The sequence below is a fragment of the Hypomesus nipponensis genome, chromosome 11 (assembly GCF_054491055.1).
Source record: "Hypomesus nipponensis isolate SF chromosome 11, ASM5449105v1, whole genome shotgun sequence".
In the NCBI taxonomy this organism is placed as follows: Eukaryota; Metazoa; Chordata; class Actinopteri; order Osmeriformes; family Osmeridae; genus Hypomesus; species Hypomesus nipponensis.
Window position 1 is genome coordinate 3,356,602 of NC_140371.1, and position 18,451 is coordinate 3,375,052.

At 46.8% G+C, this 18,451-nt stretch overlaps 2 protein-coding genes across 3 annotated transcripts; one reads left to right on the forward strand and one right to left on the reverse strand.

Moving 5' to 3' along the window:
* Nucleotides 1-816: 816 nt before the first annotated feature.
* On the forward strand, nt 817-4,365 carry LOC146267711 (uncharacterized). The gene is made up of 9 exons (XM_084666974.1): nt 817-917; nt 1,384-1,441; nt 1,525-1,637; nt 1,725-1,827; nt 2,199-2,783; nt 2,929-3,051; nt 3,170-3,829; nt 4,020-4,071; nt 4,180-4,365. The coding sequence occupies exons 2-9, from the start codon at nt 1,406-1,408 to the stop codon at nt 4,296-4,298; spliced, it is 1,791 nt and encodes a 596-aa protein (XP_084523100.1). The 5' UTR covers nt 817-917; nt 1,384-1,405; the 3' UTR covers nt 4,299-4,365.
* An 8,739-nt stretch (nt 4,366-13,104) lies between these two features.
* LOC146267712 (uncharacterized) lies at nt 13,105-14,448 on the reverse strand. Of its 2 annotated transcripts, XM_084710203.1 has the most exons (2): nt 13,335-14,448; nt 13,194-13,264 (listed from the first exon to the last, which is right to left on the reverse strand). In XM_084710203.1, exons 1-2 carry the CDS (start codon nt 14,284-14,286, stop codon nt 13,194-13,196), a joined length of 1,023 nt encoding a protein of 340 aa, XP_084566329.1. In that variant the 5' UTR covers nt 14,287-14,448. The 2 variants fall into 2 exon arrangements, with proteins under 2 accessions (XP_084566328.1, XP_084566329.1); XM_084710202.1 differs by having other exon boundaries at nt 13,105-14,448.
* Nucleotides 14,449-18,451: the final 4,003 nt, after the last annotated feature.

An 18,451-nucleotide genomic window follows, 5' to 3' on the forward strand; every position in this document is an offset into this window, starting at 1 on the left:
GGATTAACCAGAAACCGATCTTTCTTTTAGAATCCTTTCAACTTTCTTGCCAGCTATAACATCAAAGAATGGCCAGTGTGAAATAAATGGCCATTGTCCAGAAGGCTCACATTTGTCCAGATATAGTATCAAATGCATGTCCAGTGTCCAGACATCCTAATGAAGGCAAGAAGGAGGAAATGCAGGATTCATCCGCTGTTCAGTCAGTTACAGTACAGAACTGTTTACTTCCTTTACCTTTCAGATGAAGGTCTGACACAGCCATTGATTCAAAGTTTCTTTTTCTAGCTATTAGAAAGGTAAAAATAGACAAGTCAGCACACTGAAATGATAGTAATGTCAATTTTTCCCTCAATGGTGACATTACTGAGAGTGTTTAACTGGAAGCGCAATAACAGTAAACATGCCGAAGGACCCCGAGAATCTTCTGGGGTCACTGTGAAACCTATATAAATCACATGAGATGAATTGATGTTTTATTCAGTTTAGGTACTTATCCTATCCCACCATCCCACTTCATGGAATGTTAAATGTGCGTACTAACAGGATATAGATTTTGAAAAAATAATTTGAACTAGGATTTCATGGGCCACCAAATTGAACGTATGCTAACGCTTATCAATTAACACAAGAATCCGTATATTGCCTTTTCCCCTTTGATATATTTGCATGAAAATAAAACGGCATTATCCACAATGTCGACATTATCGTCACATCAAGCCATACGGATCATAATAAACGTGTCACAATGTTCAACATTCCAAAAACTGCATCTAGAACTTTGATACTTTGATACAGTATAATCATTCACTGGCGAATCAACAACGCTAAACGACCTATTTAGTGCGCTGTATTTAATAGAAAAGTTATCACCATTTATCCCAATCAACGGTTACTTGTTTGCTTCTTAGTGTGAGGTAAGTACTCTCATTAGTCACATCATGTAAAACTGAATTAACTCTAGGGCCTATATGTTATGTTGCGCGGTTTCATTGCCAAAGGACAATTAAAACCACAGAGAATTATGGCTGCCTAGCACAACAAAATACGTCTCACCCGTCGACTATTGGGGGTTTAGCACTGGCTTCACACACATTTATTTAAGATTTGACTTTTTAATTTAGGTAATTCAAGTTGTTTCGTATTATGTTAGGCTTGCCTATAGCCTGTAGGATGATCTCTCAGGCAGGTCAACCTTTCTCTATCACGCTAAACACAACCTGCGTGGTCGGTTGGTCTAAACCTACGTCGGATTTCCACAATATTACAGATTGTTTTCAAATTATCAAAATGTTTATTTCTTGGCCTACATCTGATCTAATAATATTTAACGTTTGTGTAACAAATGTTGATTCAAAAACTTATTATAATTTATTTCCCTAGAGCAGTAGTAGTCATCTGCTTGATGATGAATCGTACAATGGATTTGTATACTGGACAGGTAATATTGTACTATTGGACTGGCAGCATGAGTATCACTACAACCATCCCCATAGACCAGTAAATTCAGTATTTCTCTTGCAGAAAACTATCATGCGACAGTTCTTGATCCTCAAGAAACTGGGAGATGTTCCTGACCAGGTCAACTTGGAGCATATTAAAGATTTGCTGTTGAGAGAGGCAGGATTCGGACCAGCGTAAGCAAGCTTTACACTTTTCACTTTTTACAATTCTAAAATGTTCACTGAAAATGTATGTCCAGTCATACATGTCCACTTCTGTAGACCTCAACATGTCCTCCATCGTCCTATGCTGGAAGGGATTGAGAAAAAGGTCTTTACAGAACTGGATAAGGAGCGACGTCTCTCCAAGCAGTTTGGGAGGAAGGTAGGCTATGAGACTACATCACGACGTTTTCTCACGAGACACCTCGGAAAATCCTGGTAGAGTCAAGGACTTCTCCAGTTTACTTCCATTTAATTATCTCTCTCTCTCTCTCTCTCTCTCTCTCTCTCTCTCTCTCTCTGTCTCTCTCTCTCTGTCAGTTTAGTTCAGTTCAGTTCAGTTCAGAATGCTTTATTGGCATGACAGTTCGGGTTGAGCAGTATTGCCAAAGCAGTCCCTGTTGAAAGGACATTTTAACATATGTATCATAGCATTTAGATTATAACAATAATAATATGGCAGTACAATATAACAGTAGCATAGTAAGAGTAACAATCTCCCTATCTCTCTCTCTCTCTCTCTCGTTCTTCTAGGTCACCTTGGAGGGACTTGAGATGTTCCTGTGCATGATCAGGCCGTCAGCCGAAGATGAGGTCAGGAATCTCCTCCTCCCCCTGTTTTCCAACCTGGCGTGCAGCGCCGTGCATGACACGAAGGGCGAGCGGGAGTCATCTCCATCTGCTGGGGATGCAGGGGCTCCAAACGAGCAGGTGCCAACAAGCACATCAGCGCTGCTCCAAAGAGCCGAGAAGCTGGTGCCTGAGTTGGTGACAGCTACTCTCAACTACCTCCTGGAGGACAGAGAAGAGCAGCTATGGGGATCACTGTTCAGCTCTGAGCGGCCAGGCCTCACCTCCGTGGAGGCGCCGTGGGCCAAGGCAGCCATTGTTGATGTCTTCAGGCTTGTGGAGGATGCAGCCAGCTCTGTGCTCACTCCCCAGGATGTCTCAGCCATGGGTTCCATCACTCACAGAGTGGTGAAGAACATGGTGGTCGCCATCTTCCAGAGGTTTGAGCATGCCTTAACATCCTTCCAGCTGATAGGACACGACAGCACAGAATTTGATGGTCTGGCTGTGACTTGTTCTGTGATCTCAGCCATCGTGGAGGAAATGGAGGTATTTTAATTGTGTCTTGTTTTTAATATCACACAGTACATAAACGTAAACAGATCTCAAGATAAAGCCTTTCTGGCATTGGTATGTGTTCAATTGCGAGACACCTACAGCAACATGTACATAAATAATGCTCTTTTTGCTGAAGATGGGGGACTGGGAACCTGAAGACTTCTCCAACCAGATGTGTGACATCGCCACCACAGCTGGTACCCCTGAAGTTTCCATGAAAGACCTTCTCCTGAAAGCAGCTAGAGCTTTGGGCGATAAGGTAAAGGCCGCAATTGCAAAATATAAACATCTCACTATTTCCTTGTAAATCCATTACTGCCAGACACAGTGTATAATGTGTGCCAATAAAATTGAAAACTTGAATACTCTGTTTACAGAACAACAACATCAGCGAAGGCTTAACAGTGGAAGACAACCTTCCTGAGGCTGGCCCCAAGAGATCTGCCCAGGTCAGAGGTCATGAGGCTGCCCCCAAAAGATCTGCCCAGGCCAGAGGTCATGAGGCTGCCCCCAAAAGATCTGCCCAGGTCAGAGGTCATGAGGTTTCCCCCAAGAGATCTGCCCAGGCCAGAGGTCATGAAGCTGCCCCCAAGAGATCTGCCCAGGCCAGAGGTCATGAGGCTGCCCCCAAAAGATCTGCCCAGGTCAGAGGTCATGAGGTTTCCCCCAAGAGATCTGCCCAGGCCAGAGGTCATGAGGCTGCCCCCAAGAGATCTGCCCAGGCCAGAGGTCATGAGGCTGGCTACAAGATATCTGCCAGAGGTCCTGCAGTTGCCATGGAGGACGTTCTCCAGGAACCAGTCATGGCTCACAGTGATAAAGTGATGAAGGCAGTTATCACTGAGGTGACCTCAGACCAGGTGCAGCCTTCCCTGAGGTCTCCAAACACCACTGCTGCATCCAGATTCTCAGAAGAGACTCTGAGCATCCTGCTGGAGGTGGAAGCTCCCAAGGTGAAGCCTGAACTCTCAGATGAGAAACCCAGCGTGGTCATTGGCTGTGTCCTAGCAACCACTTCTGATCTCCAGCACCCCATGGTGAGACACAACAATTTATTGATGTTCGGAAAAATTTGTTGTAGGTTTTTTTTTTTTTTTTGGGGGGGGGGGGGGTATCAACTTTGTATTATGATAAATGGCATTGCAACATATTCACTCTGGATAATGTCTATGGTTCCTACTGTAAGGTAGATGTTGTTTCTGTTCTCTGACATGGTTCTGTGTCTAGACCATTCAGGTACTGGGAGATGTGTGCAGAGACGTGCCAGCGGAGAACCGTGGTGAGTAAAGGCCTTCTTGTTGGCCTCGAGTTTCTTGTGAAGGCATATTTGTGTTCTCCTCTGGCATGCAAAGAGTATGAATAATAATCAAAGTGTTGTCTTTTTCAGGTGTCAGTCAGAACCTTCTGATGAAGCGTAAGAAAGGAGGCATCCATGGATTCTTCAGGCGTGCTCGTAAACTGTTTTCCTGCTGCTGCTGCTGCCGCCTCCCCACAGAGGAAGACTAGCACCCTCCCATGAGGACCATCTGAGTCATCACACCAGCTGACCAACACATTTACAGAACAGTTTAAAATGCAGTTGTAAAGATGTGTTTTTTTTTTTGCATATTAAAGTATAATCATACCCAAATACTTAGAGAGAAAGTGGATTTGTCCTCTCCTTTACTTTAGAGTGTCCCCATAGAATGTGTAAGCCTCTTGTTTATGGATTTATAGGCCAGCTATCAATACAGCCAAGCTGGGTAATCAATCTCAGTGAAGGAAGTCTCTTGTGTCAAGCATTTTCAGATTTGGCCCAAGTTCAAACAGCTGTAATTCAGTCGTATTTCAACATATCAAGGTAAACATTCGCACGGTACTTCAGAGTAATGTCATCTTGAAGCTTATTAGGTTTGAAAAACCATCAGTCAAAGTGACATTAGACTGAGCAGGATCGAGGCTGGGGCACAAAGCAGGAACGAGGCTGGGGCAGAGGGCAGGAACGAGGCTGGGGCACAGGGCAGGAACGAGGCTGGGGTACAGGACAGGAAATGAGGCTGGGGCAGAGGGCAGGAACGAGGCTGGGGCACAGGGCAGGAACGAGGCTGGGGCACAGGGCAGGAACGAGGCTGGGGCAGAGGGCAAGAACGAGGCTGGGGCACAGGGCAGGAACAAGGCTGGGGCAGAGGGCAGGAACGAGGCTGGGGCACAGGGCAGGAACGAGGCTGGGGCAGAGGGCAGGAACGAGGCTGGGGCAGGAACGAGGCTGGGGCACAGGGCAGGAACGAGGCTGGGGCACACAGCAGGAACGAGGCTGGGGCAAAGGGCAGGAACGAGGCTGGGGCAGAGGGCAGGAACGAGGCTGGGGCACAGGGCAGGAACGAGGCTGGGGTACAGGACAGGAACGAGGCTGGGGCACAGGGCAGGAACGAGGCTGGGGCACAGCAGGAACGAGGCTGGGGCAGAGGGCAGGAACGAGGCTGGGGCAGAGGGCAGGAACGAGGCTGGGGCACAGGGCAGGAACGAGGCTGGGGCAGAGGGCAGGAACAAGGCTGGGGCAGAGGGCAGGAACGAGGCTGGGGCAGAGGGCAGGAACGAGGCTGGGGCAGAGGGCGGGAACAAGGCTGGGGCAGAGGGCAGGAACGAGGCTGGGGCAGAGGGCAGGAACGAGGCTGGGGCACAGGGCAGGAACGAGGCTGGGGCACAGGGCAGGAACGAGGCTGGGGCAGAGGGCAGGAACGAGGCTGGGGCACAGGGCAGGAACGAGGCTGGGGCACAGGGCAGGAACGAGGCTGGGGCAGAGGGCAGGAACGAGGCTGGGGCACAGGGCAGGAACGAGGCTGGGGCAGAGGGAAGGAACGAGGCTGGGGCACAGGGCAGGAACGAGGCTGGGGCACAGGGCAGGAACGAGGCTGGGGCAGAGGGCAGGAACGAGGCTGGGGCACAGGGCAGGAACGAGGCTGGGGCACAGCAGGAACGAGGCTGGGGCAGAGGGCAGGAACGAGGCTGGGGCAGAGGGCAGGAACGAGGCTGGGGCACAGGGCAGGAACGAGGCTGGGGCAGAGGGCAGGAACAAGGCTGGGGCAGAGGGCAGGAACGAGGCTGGGGCAGAGGGCAGGAACGAGGCTGGGGCAGAGGGCGGGAACAAGGCTGGGGCAGAGGGCAGGAACGAGGCTGGGGCAGAGGGCAGGAACGAGGCTGGGGCACAGGGCAGGAACGAGGCTGGGGCACAGGGCAGGAACGAGGCTGGGGCAGAGGGCAGGAACGAGGCTGGGGCACAGGGCAGGAACGAGGCTGGGGCACAGGGCAGGAACGAGGCTGGGGCAGAGGGCAGGAACGAGGCTGGGGCACAGGGCAGGAACGAGGCTGGGGCAGAGGGAAGGAACGAGGCTGGGGCACAGGGCAGGAACGAGGCTGGGGCACAGGGCAGGAACGAGGCTGGGGCAGAGGGCAGGAATGAGGCTGGGGCACAGGGCAGGAACGAGGCTGGGGCACAGGGCAGGAACGAGGCTGGGGCACAGGGCAGGAACGAGGCTGGGGCACAGGGCAGGAACGAGGCTGGGGCAGAGGGCAGGAACGAGGCTGGGGCACAGGGCAGGAACGAGGCTGGGGCAGAGGGCAGGAACGAGGCTGGGGCACAGGGCAGGAACGAGGCTGGGGCAGAGGGCAGGAACGAGGCTGGGGCACAGGGCAGGAACGAGGCTGGGGCACAGGGCGGGAACGAGGCTGGGGCAGAGGGCGGGAACGAGGCTGGGGCACAGGGCGGGAACGAGGCTGGGGCAGAGGGCAGGAACGAGGCTGGGGCACAGGGCAGGAACGAGGCTGGGGCACAGGGCAGGAACGAGGCTGGGGCACAGGGCAGGAACGAGGCTGGGGCACAGGGCAGGAACGAGGCTGGGGCACAGGGCAGGAACGAGGCTGGGGCACAGGGCAGGAACGAGGCTGGGGCACAGGGCAGGAACGAGGCTGGGGCAGGAACGAGGCTGGGGCACAGGGCAGGAACGAGGCTGGGGCACAGGGCAGGAACGAGGCTGGGGCACAGGGCAGGAACGAGGCTGGGGCACACAGCAGGAACGAGGCTGGGGCAGAGGGCAGGAACGAGGCTGGGGCACAGGGCAGGAACGAGGCTGGGGCACAGGGCAGGAACGAGGCTGGGGCAGAGGGCAGGAACGAGGCTGGGGCACAGGGCAGGAACGAGGCTGGGGCACAGGGCAGGAACGAGGCTGGGGCAGAGGGCAGGAACGAGGCTGGGGCACAGGGCAGGAACGAGGCTGGGGCACACAGCAGGAACACACCATTCTTGGTGTGGGGATTAGTCATGGCATGTATCAATGTGCAAACATTTTTACCCATGAGATCATCAGTTATTGGGTCAAATAGGTTACTAGAACAACAATGAAGAATACTAACAAATACAGTAGGGTTTCTCCTTTTGGAGGAATGCTAAATACTAAACTATAAAGATGGTGTTAACTCTTTGCAGTAATGAGCTTTTTTCTTCAGCCCAAAGTGAACTTTTTAATATTCCCTTCTAAAGAGTTTGTATTTGTGAGCATACACGTTATCATTGGTCTGTACAAGTGAGAAATATATGAATGTAATAGAAGTTAAACCATACACGTTTTCTCACATTTTAAAGGATCCCTACAGTCGGGGGTTGGTAGTAGGGACCCTACCATCCACATACCCACAAAGCCACGTTCAAAGATATATATAAACACTAGAAGTCTTACGGCGGAGTCTAGAACGTCCGCACATGGCGGCCATCTTGCTACAGTCAACTCGCTCACCCATAACATTGTGTTGATGCTACATGCACTTTTTAAATGACCGTAACTTGCTCAATTTCAACCGATTTTTAAACGGTTTGGTTTGTTATCAACGTCAGAGATGTCGTTATGCCACTGCATACTTATATTCTATAAAATATATATATATATATTCATAAGTATGCAGTGGCATGTTGTTGTTACAGACCGTAAATGTAAGTGTCAGCGGTAATTAAACTAGTGATGGGCAAATCCCTGGGGCACAGGGCAGGAACGAGGCTGGGGCAGAGGGCAGGAACGAGGCTGGGGCAGAGGGCAGGAACGAGGCTGGGGCACAGGGCAGGAACGAGGCTGGGGCACAGGGCAGGAACGAGGCTGGGGCACAGGGCAGGAACGAGGCTGGGGCAGAGGGCAGGAACGAGGCTGGGGCACAGGGCAGGAACGAGGCTGGGGCACAGGGCAGGAACGAGGCTGGGGCACAGGGCAGGAACGAGGCTGGGGCAGGAACGAGGCTGGGGCACAGGGCAGGAACGAGGCTGGGGCACAGGGCAGGAACGAGGCTGGGGCACAGGGCAGGAACGAGGCTGGGGCAGGAACGAGGCTGGGGCACAGGGCAGGAACGAGGCTGGGGCACAGGGCAGGAACGAGGCTGGGGCAGGAACGAGGCTGGGGCACAGGGCAGGAACGAGGCTGGGGCACAGGGCAGGAACGAGGCTGGGGCACAGGGCAGGAACGAGGCTGGGGCACAGGGCAGGAACGAGGCTGGGGCAGGAACGAGGCTGGGGCACAGGGCAGGAACGAGGCTGGGGCACAGGGCAGGAACGAGGCTGGGGCACAGGGCAGGAACGAGGCTGGGGCACAGGGCAGGAACGAGGCTGGGGCAGGAACGAGGCTGGGGCACAGGGCAGGAACGAGGCTGGGGCACACAGCAGGAACGAGGCTGGGGCAGAGGGCAGGAACGAGGCTGGGGCACAGGGCAGGAACGAGGCTGGGGCACAGGGCAGGAACGAGGCTGGGGCAGAGGGCAGGAACGAGGCTGGGGCACAGGGCAGGAACGAGGCTGGGGCATAGGGCAGGAACGAGGCTGGGGCAGAGGGCAGGAACGAGGCTGGGGCACAGGGCAGGAACGAGGCTGGGGCACACAGCAGGAACACACCATTCTTGGTGTGGGGATTAGTCATGGCATGTATCAATGTGCAAACATTTTTACCCATGAGATCATCAGTTATTGGGTCAAATAGGTTACTAGAACAACAATGAAGAATACTAACAAATACAGTAGGGTTTCTCCTTTTGGAGGAATACTAAATACTAAACTATAAAGATGGTGTTAACTCTTTGCAGTAATGAGCTTTTTTCTTCAGCCCAAAGTGAACTTTTTAATATTCCCTTCTAAAGAGTTTGTATTTGTGAGCATACACGTTATCATTGGTCTGTACAAGTGAGAAATATATGAATGTAATAGAAGTTAAACCATACACGTTTTCTCACATTTTAAAGGATCCCTACAGTCGGGGGTTGGTAGTAGGGACCCTACCATCCACATACCCACAAAGCCACGTTCAAAGATATATATAAACACTAGAAGTCTTACGGCGGAGTCTAGAACGTCCGCACATGGCGGCCATCTTGCTACAGTCAACTCGCTCACCCATAACATTGTGTTGATGCTACATGCACTTTTTAAATGACCGTAACTTGCTCAATTTCAACCGATTTTTAAACGGTTTGGTTTGTTATCAACGTCAGAGATGTCGTTATGCCACTGCATACTTATATTCTATAAAATATATATATATATATATTCATAAGTATGCAGTGGCATGTTGTTGTTACAGACCGTAAATGTAAGTGTCAGCGGTAATTAAACTAGTGATGGGCAAATCCAGGCTTTTCGAAACACTGAGACAATTGAAACATTGGAGTCGGGGCCTCTGAAACGCTCGAAACCTTTACTCAACAGCGACATCTGCTGGCAGCTACGAGTATGGCATAATTAACAGTCTTACAGCTAATTCCACGCTTTTGCCGTCCTGCAATGCAGATAGCGTGGTATCGAATGCGGGAGCGATGGCTACATATACATTTTTTTATACACACAACAGCACACAAACGGACATATGAACAAACATGATTTCGCTACTGGCACACAAGTAACTAACTTTCTCAAACGTTCTCTAAGTAACTCTCTCAAACTTTCTCGAACTCTCACAAATCTCTCAACCAAGGCCTCACGCATTCAAAACCTTTGGCTCTGCCGCCTCATTTTATACCCCGACACGTCAGAGTATTTTGGCAAGCCAAGTACGAGACAGGTTTCGTTCAAGAATACGTCACAAAACGTTTCGAAACACTTTGACATGTGACCGGAAGTGTTTTTAAAACCCGTTTCGAAACGTTTTTCCGGTGCAATGAGTGTTGAATGTGTCGAGACAGTATCGACACCGTACCGAGCGGTCCATCACTCGTTGCTGGTGATAATGGTTGGATTCAACTTGCATCAAGTACTACAAATATAAGTGTTGTTAATGTAGTAAATTGATCCCATTTACTTTAACAGTCGAAGGTTAAACGTTAAGTGGAACAATATTCCTCATTAGGCTACTGTTTGGTACTAGCCTGGCTGCCTTACGTTGCTCTGATAGGTTGTAGGTCTATCCAATTGAGCGAAGAGGCATTTGTTTTACGAGATCGGTTGACTTAACCTCTGTAACCCCACTGCATATTTCTGATCACTACTTTATCCAATTCTCTGTCTCTCTCCCTCCAACTCTTCCTACCTCCCCTCCCCTCGTAACTTTCTGATGCAACCTTCGCTCCCTATCCCCCTCCCATTTCTCCTCTATTGTAACACCCTCCCTCCCTCCCTCCCTCCCACACCCACCCCCCTTTATACATCAAAACAACCTTTTGCCTGACTATGGAAAATATGCAAACCCACTTTGAGGACATCAGGAGCACTAAGCCTACCCTGTCATTCAAGTGGGGAGGGCAACCATAATATCTTTAAATTTTTGGAAGGTATGTGTATGTTGGTGGTTGAGCTATAACCGGACGGTTGATTCTCACAATACTATAGAGTACTATAGTGTTAGTTTAGGACCCTAAAGCAGAGGGACACGTTGTAAACATTATAAAATGTATTGTTGTATTGACCCCTATAACATTCAAAACAAATGTATGTACATTTAGATATTTCTTGCATGTTTCACACAGCTAGAACAGCCTGGGGTGAAAAAGACCCCAAAGAACATCAATGTTACAAAATGGGTAGAAGACACTTTAAAACATATAATCATGTTAAGTTTGTGTTTACCTTGTTGTCCACTTTAAATTTTAAAATGTTAAAATCTTTCTGAATCTTGCCTTCTCTTTGACTGCACTTGGTTGTCACTGCACCATGTAACATGTATGTGAGAAGAATGTAGGCTATGTAGGATTGAATGAATGGAGACAATGTTCTGAAGTGGAGAGAGGGGGAGGTCAAATCCACCAGTCCACGCCATCAGTTCTTCACAGAATGTTCCTTAAACACATTTTTTTATTTAGATTTACTACTAGGGATGAATTTGGGAACTAATGTTCTTGAACCGATCCTCATTGTCCTGTCATAAATGATGTGTTTGTGCACTGTATTTAACTATTGTAATCACATTGTCAATAGGCCTTGGAATGAGTAGGCAGTCTCAATCACGTCAATGTAATAAAGATGAGCAGACCCAAATACAATGTTGTGTGTGTTTAAAATGATTGCATTATGTAACTATGAAAATAGGATACATGTAAGACAAACAATTGTACATTTTGCCATGGGTATTAAATGTTTTATTTGTTGAATAAGGCTAATATGTGTACTGTCCAGCTGTCTTCAACCCTGTGTATTCCTAACTTGTTTTATTGTAATGTTATTTTGCTCGCTGTTGCACCACAATTTATGCTCATACCCATCACATTGACCAGAGGCTATGCCCTTCAATAGTATGAACCTGCAGAGCCGGAGACCCCGGAGGCCCCGGAGAGCTGCAGTTTCAGGACCGCAGTTTCAGGACCGCAGTTCTAGGATCCTGACAGCACCACCTAGGGAATTGAAAGGCAGTGTCACTAGATCTCAACAAGATATTGGCCGGGTTTCCCAGATCCGGAAACAGCTCTTAACGCTACGAGCTTCTTAAGAACGTTTGAAAAGCGCTCTAGAACGCTCTTAGAACATTCTTAAGAAGCTCTTACAGTGCGTGTCCACTGCAGCAACGCGATGCAAGCGACAACTTGTTTTCCATTAATTTTCTATGGAGCCAGGTGAATCGCTTGCGTGGTGCATTGTGGGTAGCGACGTGACGCAACGCGACAGAGTTGAGATTTTCTCAACTTTTTCGCTAGCGATGGCCAATCGGAGTGTTTTCTTGTTTCCGGTAACGTAGCAACCATGGTAAACATTTCTAGCTTTCTAGGTTTCAAGGTGGAGGAGAAACTAATCGTTTGTGTGGCTGCTTACCCAGTCCTGTACGATACATAGCTGTATTTGTCCAGACATGTTAATTTAAAAAAAAAACAATGCATGGCGCAAGGTTGCTGAAGTTGTTGGTGTTTGTACTTTCTTAATCAGTCTAGTGACATTACGTTACTTCGTTATGTATTAACTAGCTAGCTAGCTAGCCCGGCTGGAACTCACTATCGTATCGACAGATAAGCAGAGACTGAGGAAACATTTTTTACACAGGTCAACGTGTATGTCTATTAAACAGTTCTGTATTTTGTATACAAGTTGTATTTTGATCGATGTTGCAAGTACGTAAACCCAAGTCTGCACAGTTGGCCATGACAACTACAACAGTGATTTTAGAGAACTACATTCTACATTCATCTGTTTGAAACGCCCTCGAGCGTGGTGAACTGTGGGAAGGCGAGCGATGGCAAGCGATTTGCGTCGCACCGTTAGCGTTAAGAGCTTCTTAACGAATCTGGGAAACCCTTATAGAAAGGTATAATATTTGTAAATACGGTATAATATTTGTAAATATGTTCAACAGCAGTACTGTTTCATTAAACAAACAGAGTAACAATTTACAGTTTTTAAGAGACCAGCTGATCAAATCCATGATTTTTAGTTCGGAGAGCGGTGCGGAGAGAGTCTCTCAGTAAGACACAAGACACAAGACTAGACAATAAGATAGACGCCAAGCAGGGAAGGTCAGGGGAGGAGAGGGAGGAAATGCGACTGCCTTCGTCGAGAGCCAAAGAAAGAGCTGTGTGACATAAGGCTTCACACACATGTAGAACTGCCCCTCAACCAACCGAAACCCCCAAGGAAGACAAGGAAATAGGAGGAGCAGTGCAGTGCTCCCCTCCTCCAAAGACAGTTGGTCAAAGAGAGGTGCGGAACACAGGCTGTTACGTCCCTCGCCCTGTTTGCATGTGCGTTCTGGCTTGTGTGTTTGTCTAGTGTTACAGCATTTCCCCCTAGACAAGGTTCATAACACAGGATAAACAGTCTTACGTCAAAAAAAGTTAGAACAAAATGGAAGAAACCTTGGGAGCAGCAGTCTAACAGCAGAGGATTTGGGATTTTTTAATTGTAAGCTGATAGTTCTTTCAGCGGTGGGTCATACAGAAGTTCTCTCAGGTGGTGACTGCTGGAACAGCTTGGCCCCAGACATCACTGTTTAGGAGGTTTTCTATCGTGAACACGCAGGTGACTCTTCAGATGGCTATTTGTTGAGGTCACAGCTGTAGGGCTTGTCACCCGTGTGGATCCTGCGGTGAACTGTGAAATTGTCAGCTCTGCTAAAGGTTTTACCACAGAGGTCACAGCTGTAGGGCTTCTCTCCAGTGTGGATCCTGCGGTGAGCTGTCAAATGCACACTCTGTCTAAAGGTTTTACCACAGAGTTCACAGCTGTAGCGCTTCTCTCCAGTGTGGATCCTGCAGTGAGCAGTGAAATTGCTAGCGTTGGTAAAGGTTTTCCCACAGAGGTCACAGCTGTAGGGCTTCTCTCCAGTATGGATCCTGCAGTGATTTCTCAAAGTAGAAGGATGGCTAAAGGTTTTCCCACAGAGGTCACAGCTGTAGGGTTTCTCTCCAGTGTGGATCCTGCAGTGAACGGTGAAATTGCTAGCGTCGCTAAAGGTTTTACCACAGAGGTCACAGCTGTAGGGCTTCTCTCCAGTGTGGATCCTGCGGTGAACTGTGAAATTGTCAGCTCTGCTAAAGGTTTTACCAAAGAGGTCACAGCTGTAGGGCTTCTCTCCAGTGTGGATCCTGCAGTGAGCTGTGAAATTGCTAGCGTTGGTAAAGGTTTTCCCACAGAGGTCACAGCTGTAGGGCTTCTCTCCAGTGTGGATCCTGCAGTGATTTCTCAAAGTGGAAAGATGGCTAAAGGTTTTCCCACAGAGGTCACAGCTGTAGGGCTTCTCTCCAGTGTGGATCCTGCAGTGAACTCTGAAACTGCTAGTGTTGGTAAAGGTTTTCCCACAGAGGTCACAGCTGTAGGGCTTCTCTCCAGTGTGTATCCTGCAGTGAACTCTGAAACTGCTAGTGTTGGTAAAGGTTTTACCACAGAGGTTACATCTGTAGGGCTTCTCTCCAGTGTGGATCCTGCAGTGAACTGTGAAATGGCTAGCCTTGGTAAAGGTTTTACCACAGAGGTCACATCTGTAGGGCTTCTCTCCAGTGTGGATCCTCATGTGGTCCTTGAGGCCACTGGATGAGGAAAGGCTCTTCCCACATGTATCACAGTGATGTGTCTTCATAACTCAGCTTTCTCTTTGTTCTCTGTCTGGTCTCTCTGGATCAAGTATCTCGTCCCTGGAAGCTTTTTTCTCTCTAGTTGATCCTCTGTCTGGTTACTGGTGTTTCTGGTTGAGTCTCTCTCTGTAGTCCCTCTGGTTGAGTCTCTGTAGTCTCTCTGGAGCCTTAAGGTGTCTTTTCTGTCTAGTCTCCGCCCATGATCAAGTATGATTGGCCAGTAGGCGATCTGGAAGAAACAGTTCCAAGTTAATGAGAACTGAGCTTTCACATATGAAGGAACTCTTATCTGTCATAATGTCCACTTTGCATATGGGTGGTGGCGTGGAAAACTGCATTAAACACACATTTTGGCCTTTACGGTCATCTCATCAAATTGTACAAATTTACCTTAAGAATATAGCCCACTAAGCAGAGAGCAGCAAAGCCCTATTGCTGACACGGTCATGTAAGCGAAATGATCGTGTAGGTGGTACACCTGGAATTGAAAGGCCAGAGACGCTTGGTGTTTGTCCCTGGCTTGGGAACCACAGTTCACTTTTGGTTAGATTCTCAGGGAGATAATTGACTCGTTAATATCTGACTCCGATTTTAGACATGTGCACAAGTGCGTTACCTGTAACCTTGAGCGCTAAACAGTTAATGACATGAAACTCTGACGTAGGTAAAAATCGTCTGCTTGATCAGAGCACCGACACTAAAGTATGCGTGTTCACTAATGAGTCTTTTATCTCTACTATAATATGAATTTAACCATAGTAGAACTAGTAGGATATGCAATCGATCACTCAGAGGCTCCGATAAATTCCTTCGGAGCGTGGAGATCCACTGTAAGTGACTCAGAGGCCTTAAGTTAAAACCTTCTCCAAAAGTCTATGTTTATAATCAGTTAGCCACATCAACCAGACGAGATCAGAGTTTTCACCGCCGTAGCTTGATAGATACGTTTCAAGGAGAACAAGTATCTTCAAAATGCACAATAATAGTTTATTATCTAAATAGTACGATAATCAATACAATGATAATGAAATATCATCAATTAGAAACCATACCTTCAGAGCAATGGTTAACAAATTCACAATGAAGATTAGGCGCCTACGCACCGGAGCTGTATCGTAAACAGAACTCAAAGTGATAAGTAAAACTTCTTCCTATATACACCCAAGCTGACTAAAATGGGGACCGGTCATGTGACTGAAAAGTTGTCTAGTGCATACAAATTCAAATTGGATCATTAATCAAGGCTGCAGTAGACCAAGTGGTGCCCTTGTAAGACAAGGGAATATGTTAAACACATGTTGGTCTGCTGCAGGCACAAACTTTGTAAACCCTGTACATTTACATTACATATACATTTACATTTATTCATTTGGCAGACGCTTTTATCCAAAGCGACTTCCAAGAGAGAGCTTTACAAAGTGCATAGGTCACTGATAATAACAACAAGATATCCCCAAAGCATTGCGGGTAGCCAAAAACAAGAAGTGCACATTGTGCTTCTTGTACAACGTGTACATGTACATGTTACAGTATTACAATTATTAATAGAATGTATTACATGAAATAAGAAACAAAATCATATCAAACATGACATTAAGTTTGTGTTTACCTTGTTGTCCACTTAAAATGAGAAAAAGTCTTTAAATAAGAAGCAACAATAATAATGTTAAACATGACCCCAAGGATAGAGGAGGGTTAACTACCTTTCTGAATCTTGCCTTCTCTTTGACTGCACTTGGTTGTCACTGCACCCTGTAACATGTATGTGAGAAGAATGTAGGCCTTGTAGGATTGAATGAATGGAGACAATGTTCTGAAGTGGTTCACATGTTCCTTAAACACATTTTTTAATTTAGAGCTACTACTAGGGATTAATTTGGGAACTAATGTTCTTGAACCGATCCTCAATGTCCTGTCATAAATGATGTTTGTGTGCACTCTGTATTTAACTATTGTAATCACATTGTCAATAGGCCTTGGAATGAGTAAGCAGTCTCCATCACGTCAATGTAATAAAGATGAGCAGACCAAATACAATGTTGTGTGTGTTTAAAATGATTGCATTATGTAACTATGAAAATAGGATACATGTAAGACAAACAATTGTACATTTTGTCATGGGTATTAAATGTTTTATTTGTTGAATAAGGCTAATATGTGTACTGTCCAGCTGTCTTCAACCCTGTGTATTCCTAACTTGTTTTATTGTAATCTTATTTTGCTCATACCCATCACATTGACCAGAGGCTCTGCCCTTACTATTTGTGCTCTTTAACTGCTATCTAGTGGGCACTTTAGCGAACTGGGCAAAAACACTGTTACTGTAAAAGTATTATATTGTATTGTATTATTACATTTACATTTATGATTTTCGGTTAAAGTACTATATTGTATTGTATTATTACATTTACATTACACAAAACAGTTAACTCATACTTCAAAACCAAATCATTTTCTATTATAAATAGTCAGTGCCCCCAAAATGAAAAGTTCCTTCTCGATTGCTTTGGCTCATCTCTCGAGAAAAAAGAGAACATTCTCAAACCTTTAAATACATTTGCCCAAATAACCCAGATGGTTCAGCAAAACACCATGGAACACCTGCAAAGGGTCATCTCTTTCCTAAAACAGACAACTTATCAGTCAAAACTAAATCCTTTTCTCATCCAATTAATCAGTGCCCCCAAAAGGAAAAGTCCCTTTGGCATTGTGTAAACACTGCAGGTCAAAATGTTTAGATGTTTTGTCAGTATGGCAGTGGACCTTAGAAATATCCCTTATGTGCACTGTGCTACAGTTACTGTAGTAGATGTTTTCTTTCCAGAATACAATGTGTCTCAATCTACATTTACATTTATTCATTTAGCAGATTCTTTTATCCAAAGCGACTGAAAGTTGTCGTCCTCACTCTCCTGCTCATTCTCGACAAATGTAAGAAAGTGAGGCCCTACCAAACCCCTCTCACGTAGAGGGATAAGATCAGAGTGCAGGCGGTCCAAGAACACCAGGAGTGTCTGGGTATTGTATGGGCCAAGACTGGGAATGTGGGTGACTACACCATTCTCTGAAATGGCAGCACAAACAGTGATGTTTCCCCCGAGCTGGCCTGGGACAAGCTCTATATATTTGATGGAAGCATTTATCCTGCTGCATTGCTCCTGTCAGCTAACTAAACTTACTGTGTGATTGGTGATCGGATGTGTCCCCTTGTTTAGTAAAGTTCTAGTTGCACCTGACAATGACTGTAAGCATATGATCCAAGAGATCCATTTTACAGCATGTACCATGATGTTTTTCATGGTATTATGTGCCTGAAAGATTTTGACGGTGGAGTGAACTATTGTGCAGGTGATGATGTACACAAGGAAATTATGCCAATATGTTTTGCAGGGAATAACCACTTGACTGAGAAGCAACAGTCAGTTTAGACCACCAAGATATTTTCAATTGGTAATTGGCCCAATTGAAGGCAATTATACCTAACCATTTCAAAAATGTGCTAAATCATTTGAAATGTGTGCAAACTGTAGGCAATTGCACTTGTCATTTACAAGGATGTGCTAATACAATTGCAATTTGATTAAAAGAATGAAAACATCCTATCTGTTGTGAACAAGTGCCCAGCAGTTTGGATGTTTGCACGTGTTGTTTTGAGAAGGTCATTCAGTTTCGTGAAATGAGCCAAAGCAATGGAGAAAAACTGTAAAGTTTTATATCGGACCATTTCTTCTTAATTTCTGCCATGGTCCGGTTCTCTGAACCCACAGCATTGATGGCCCTATAATAATAATGATAACTTTATTTGTAATGCACTTTACATTTAGCTGAATCTAAAAGTGCTGCAGGTTAAAAACAAGAAAGGGTGCAAATAGTGACAGTTTTCCACTCTGCCGACTTTCTTTTTTCACTAATACCTGGGGCCTGTACTACAAATCAAGATTTGGCGTTAGCGAGGTTACTTCAGGTTCAACCCAGGGTTTTCTGTACTACGACGGTGGATCACTTGTTACCGGGGTAGATCGCCATGGTAACACATGCTGAACGGCTAACCTGAAATGAAGCCTTTTAGTGCAGCAATCATGTACATCATCATGTCATAGATCATGAATGCATTTGCATTCATATTTTCAGAATATCCCAAAAGGTGACAATAATTACAAGGGGTCCTGG

What these genes read in the sequence shown, in the direction of transcription:
- LOC146267711 (XM_084666974.1), top strand. Translation starts at nt 1,406, where the DNA reads ATGATGAATCGTACAATGGATTTGTATACTGGACAG. An exon ending in GAGGCAGGATTCGGACCAGC is followed by an intron (nt 1,638 to 1,724) that starts GTAAGCAAGCTT and finishes CCACTTCTGTAG; the next exon opens with ACCTCAACATGTCCTCCATC. An exon ending in CGTGCCAGCGGAGAACCGTG is followed by an intron (nt 4,072 to 4,179) that starts GTGAGTAAAGGC and finishes TGTCTTTTTCAG; the next exon opens with GTGTCAGTCAGAACCTTCTG.
- LOC146267712 (XM_084710202.1), bottom strand. Translation starts at nt 14,286, where the DNA reads ATGAAGACACATCACTGTGATACATGTGGGAAGAGCCTTTCCTCATCC.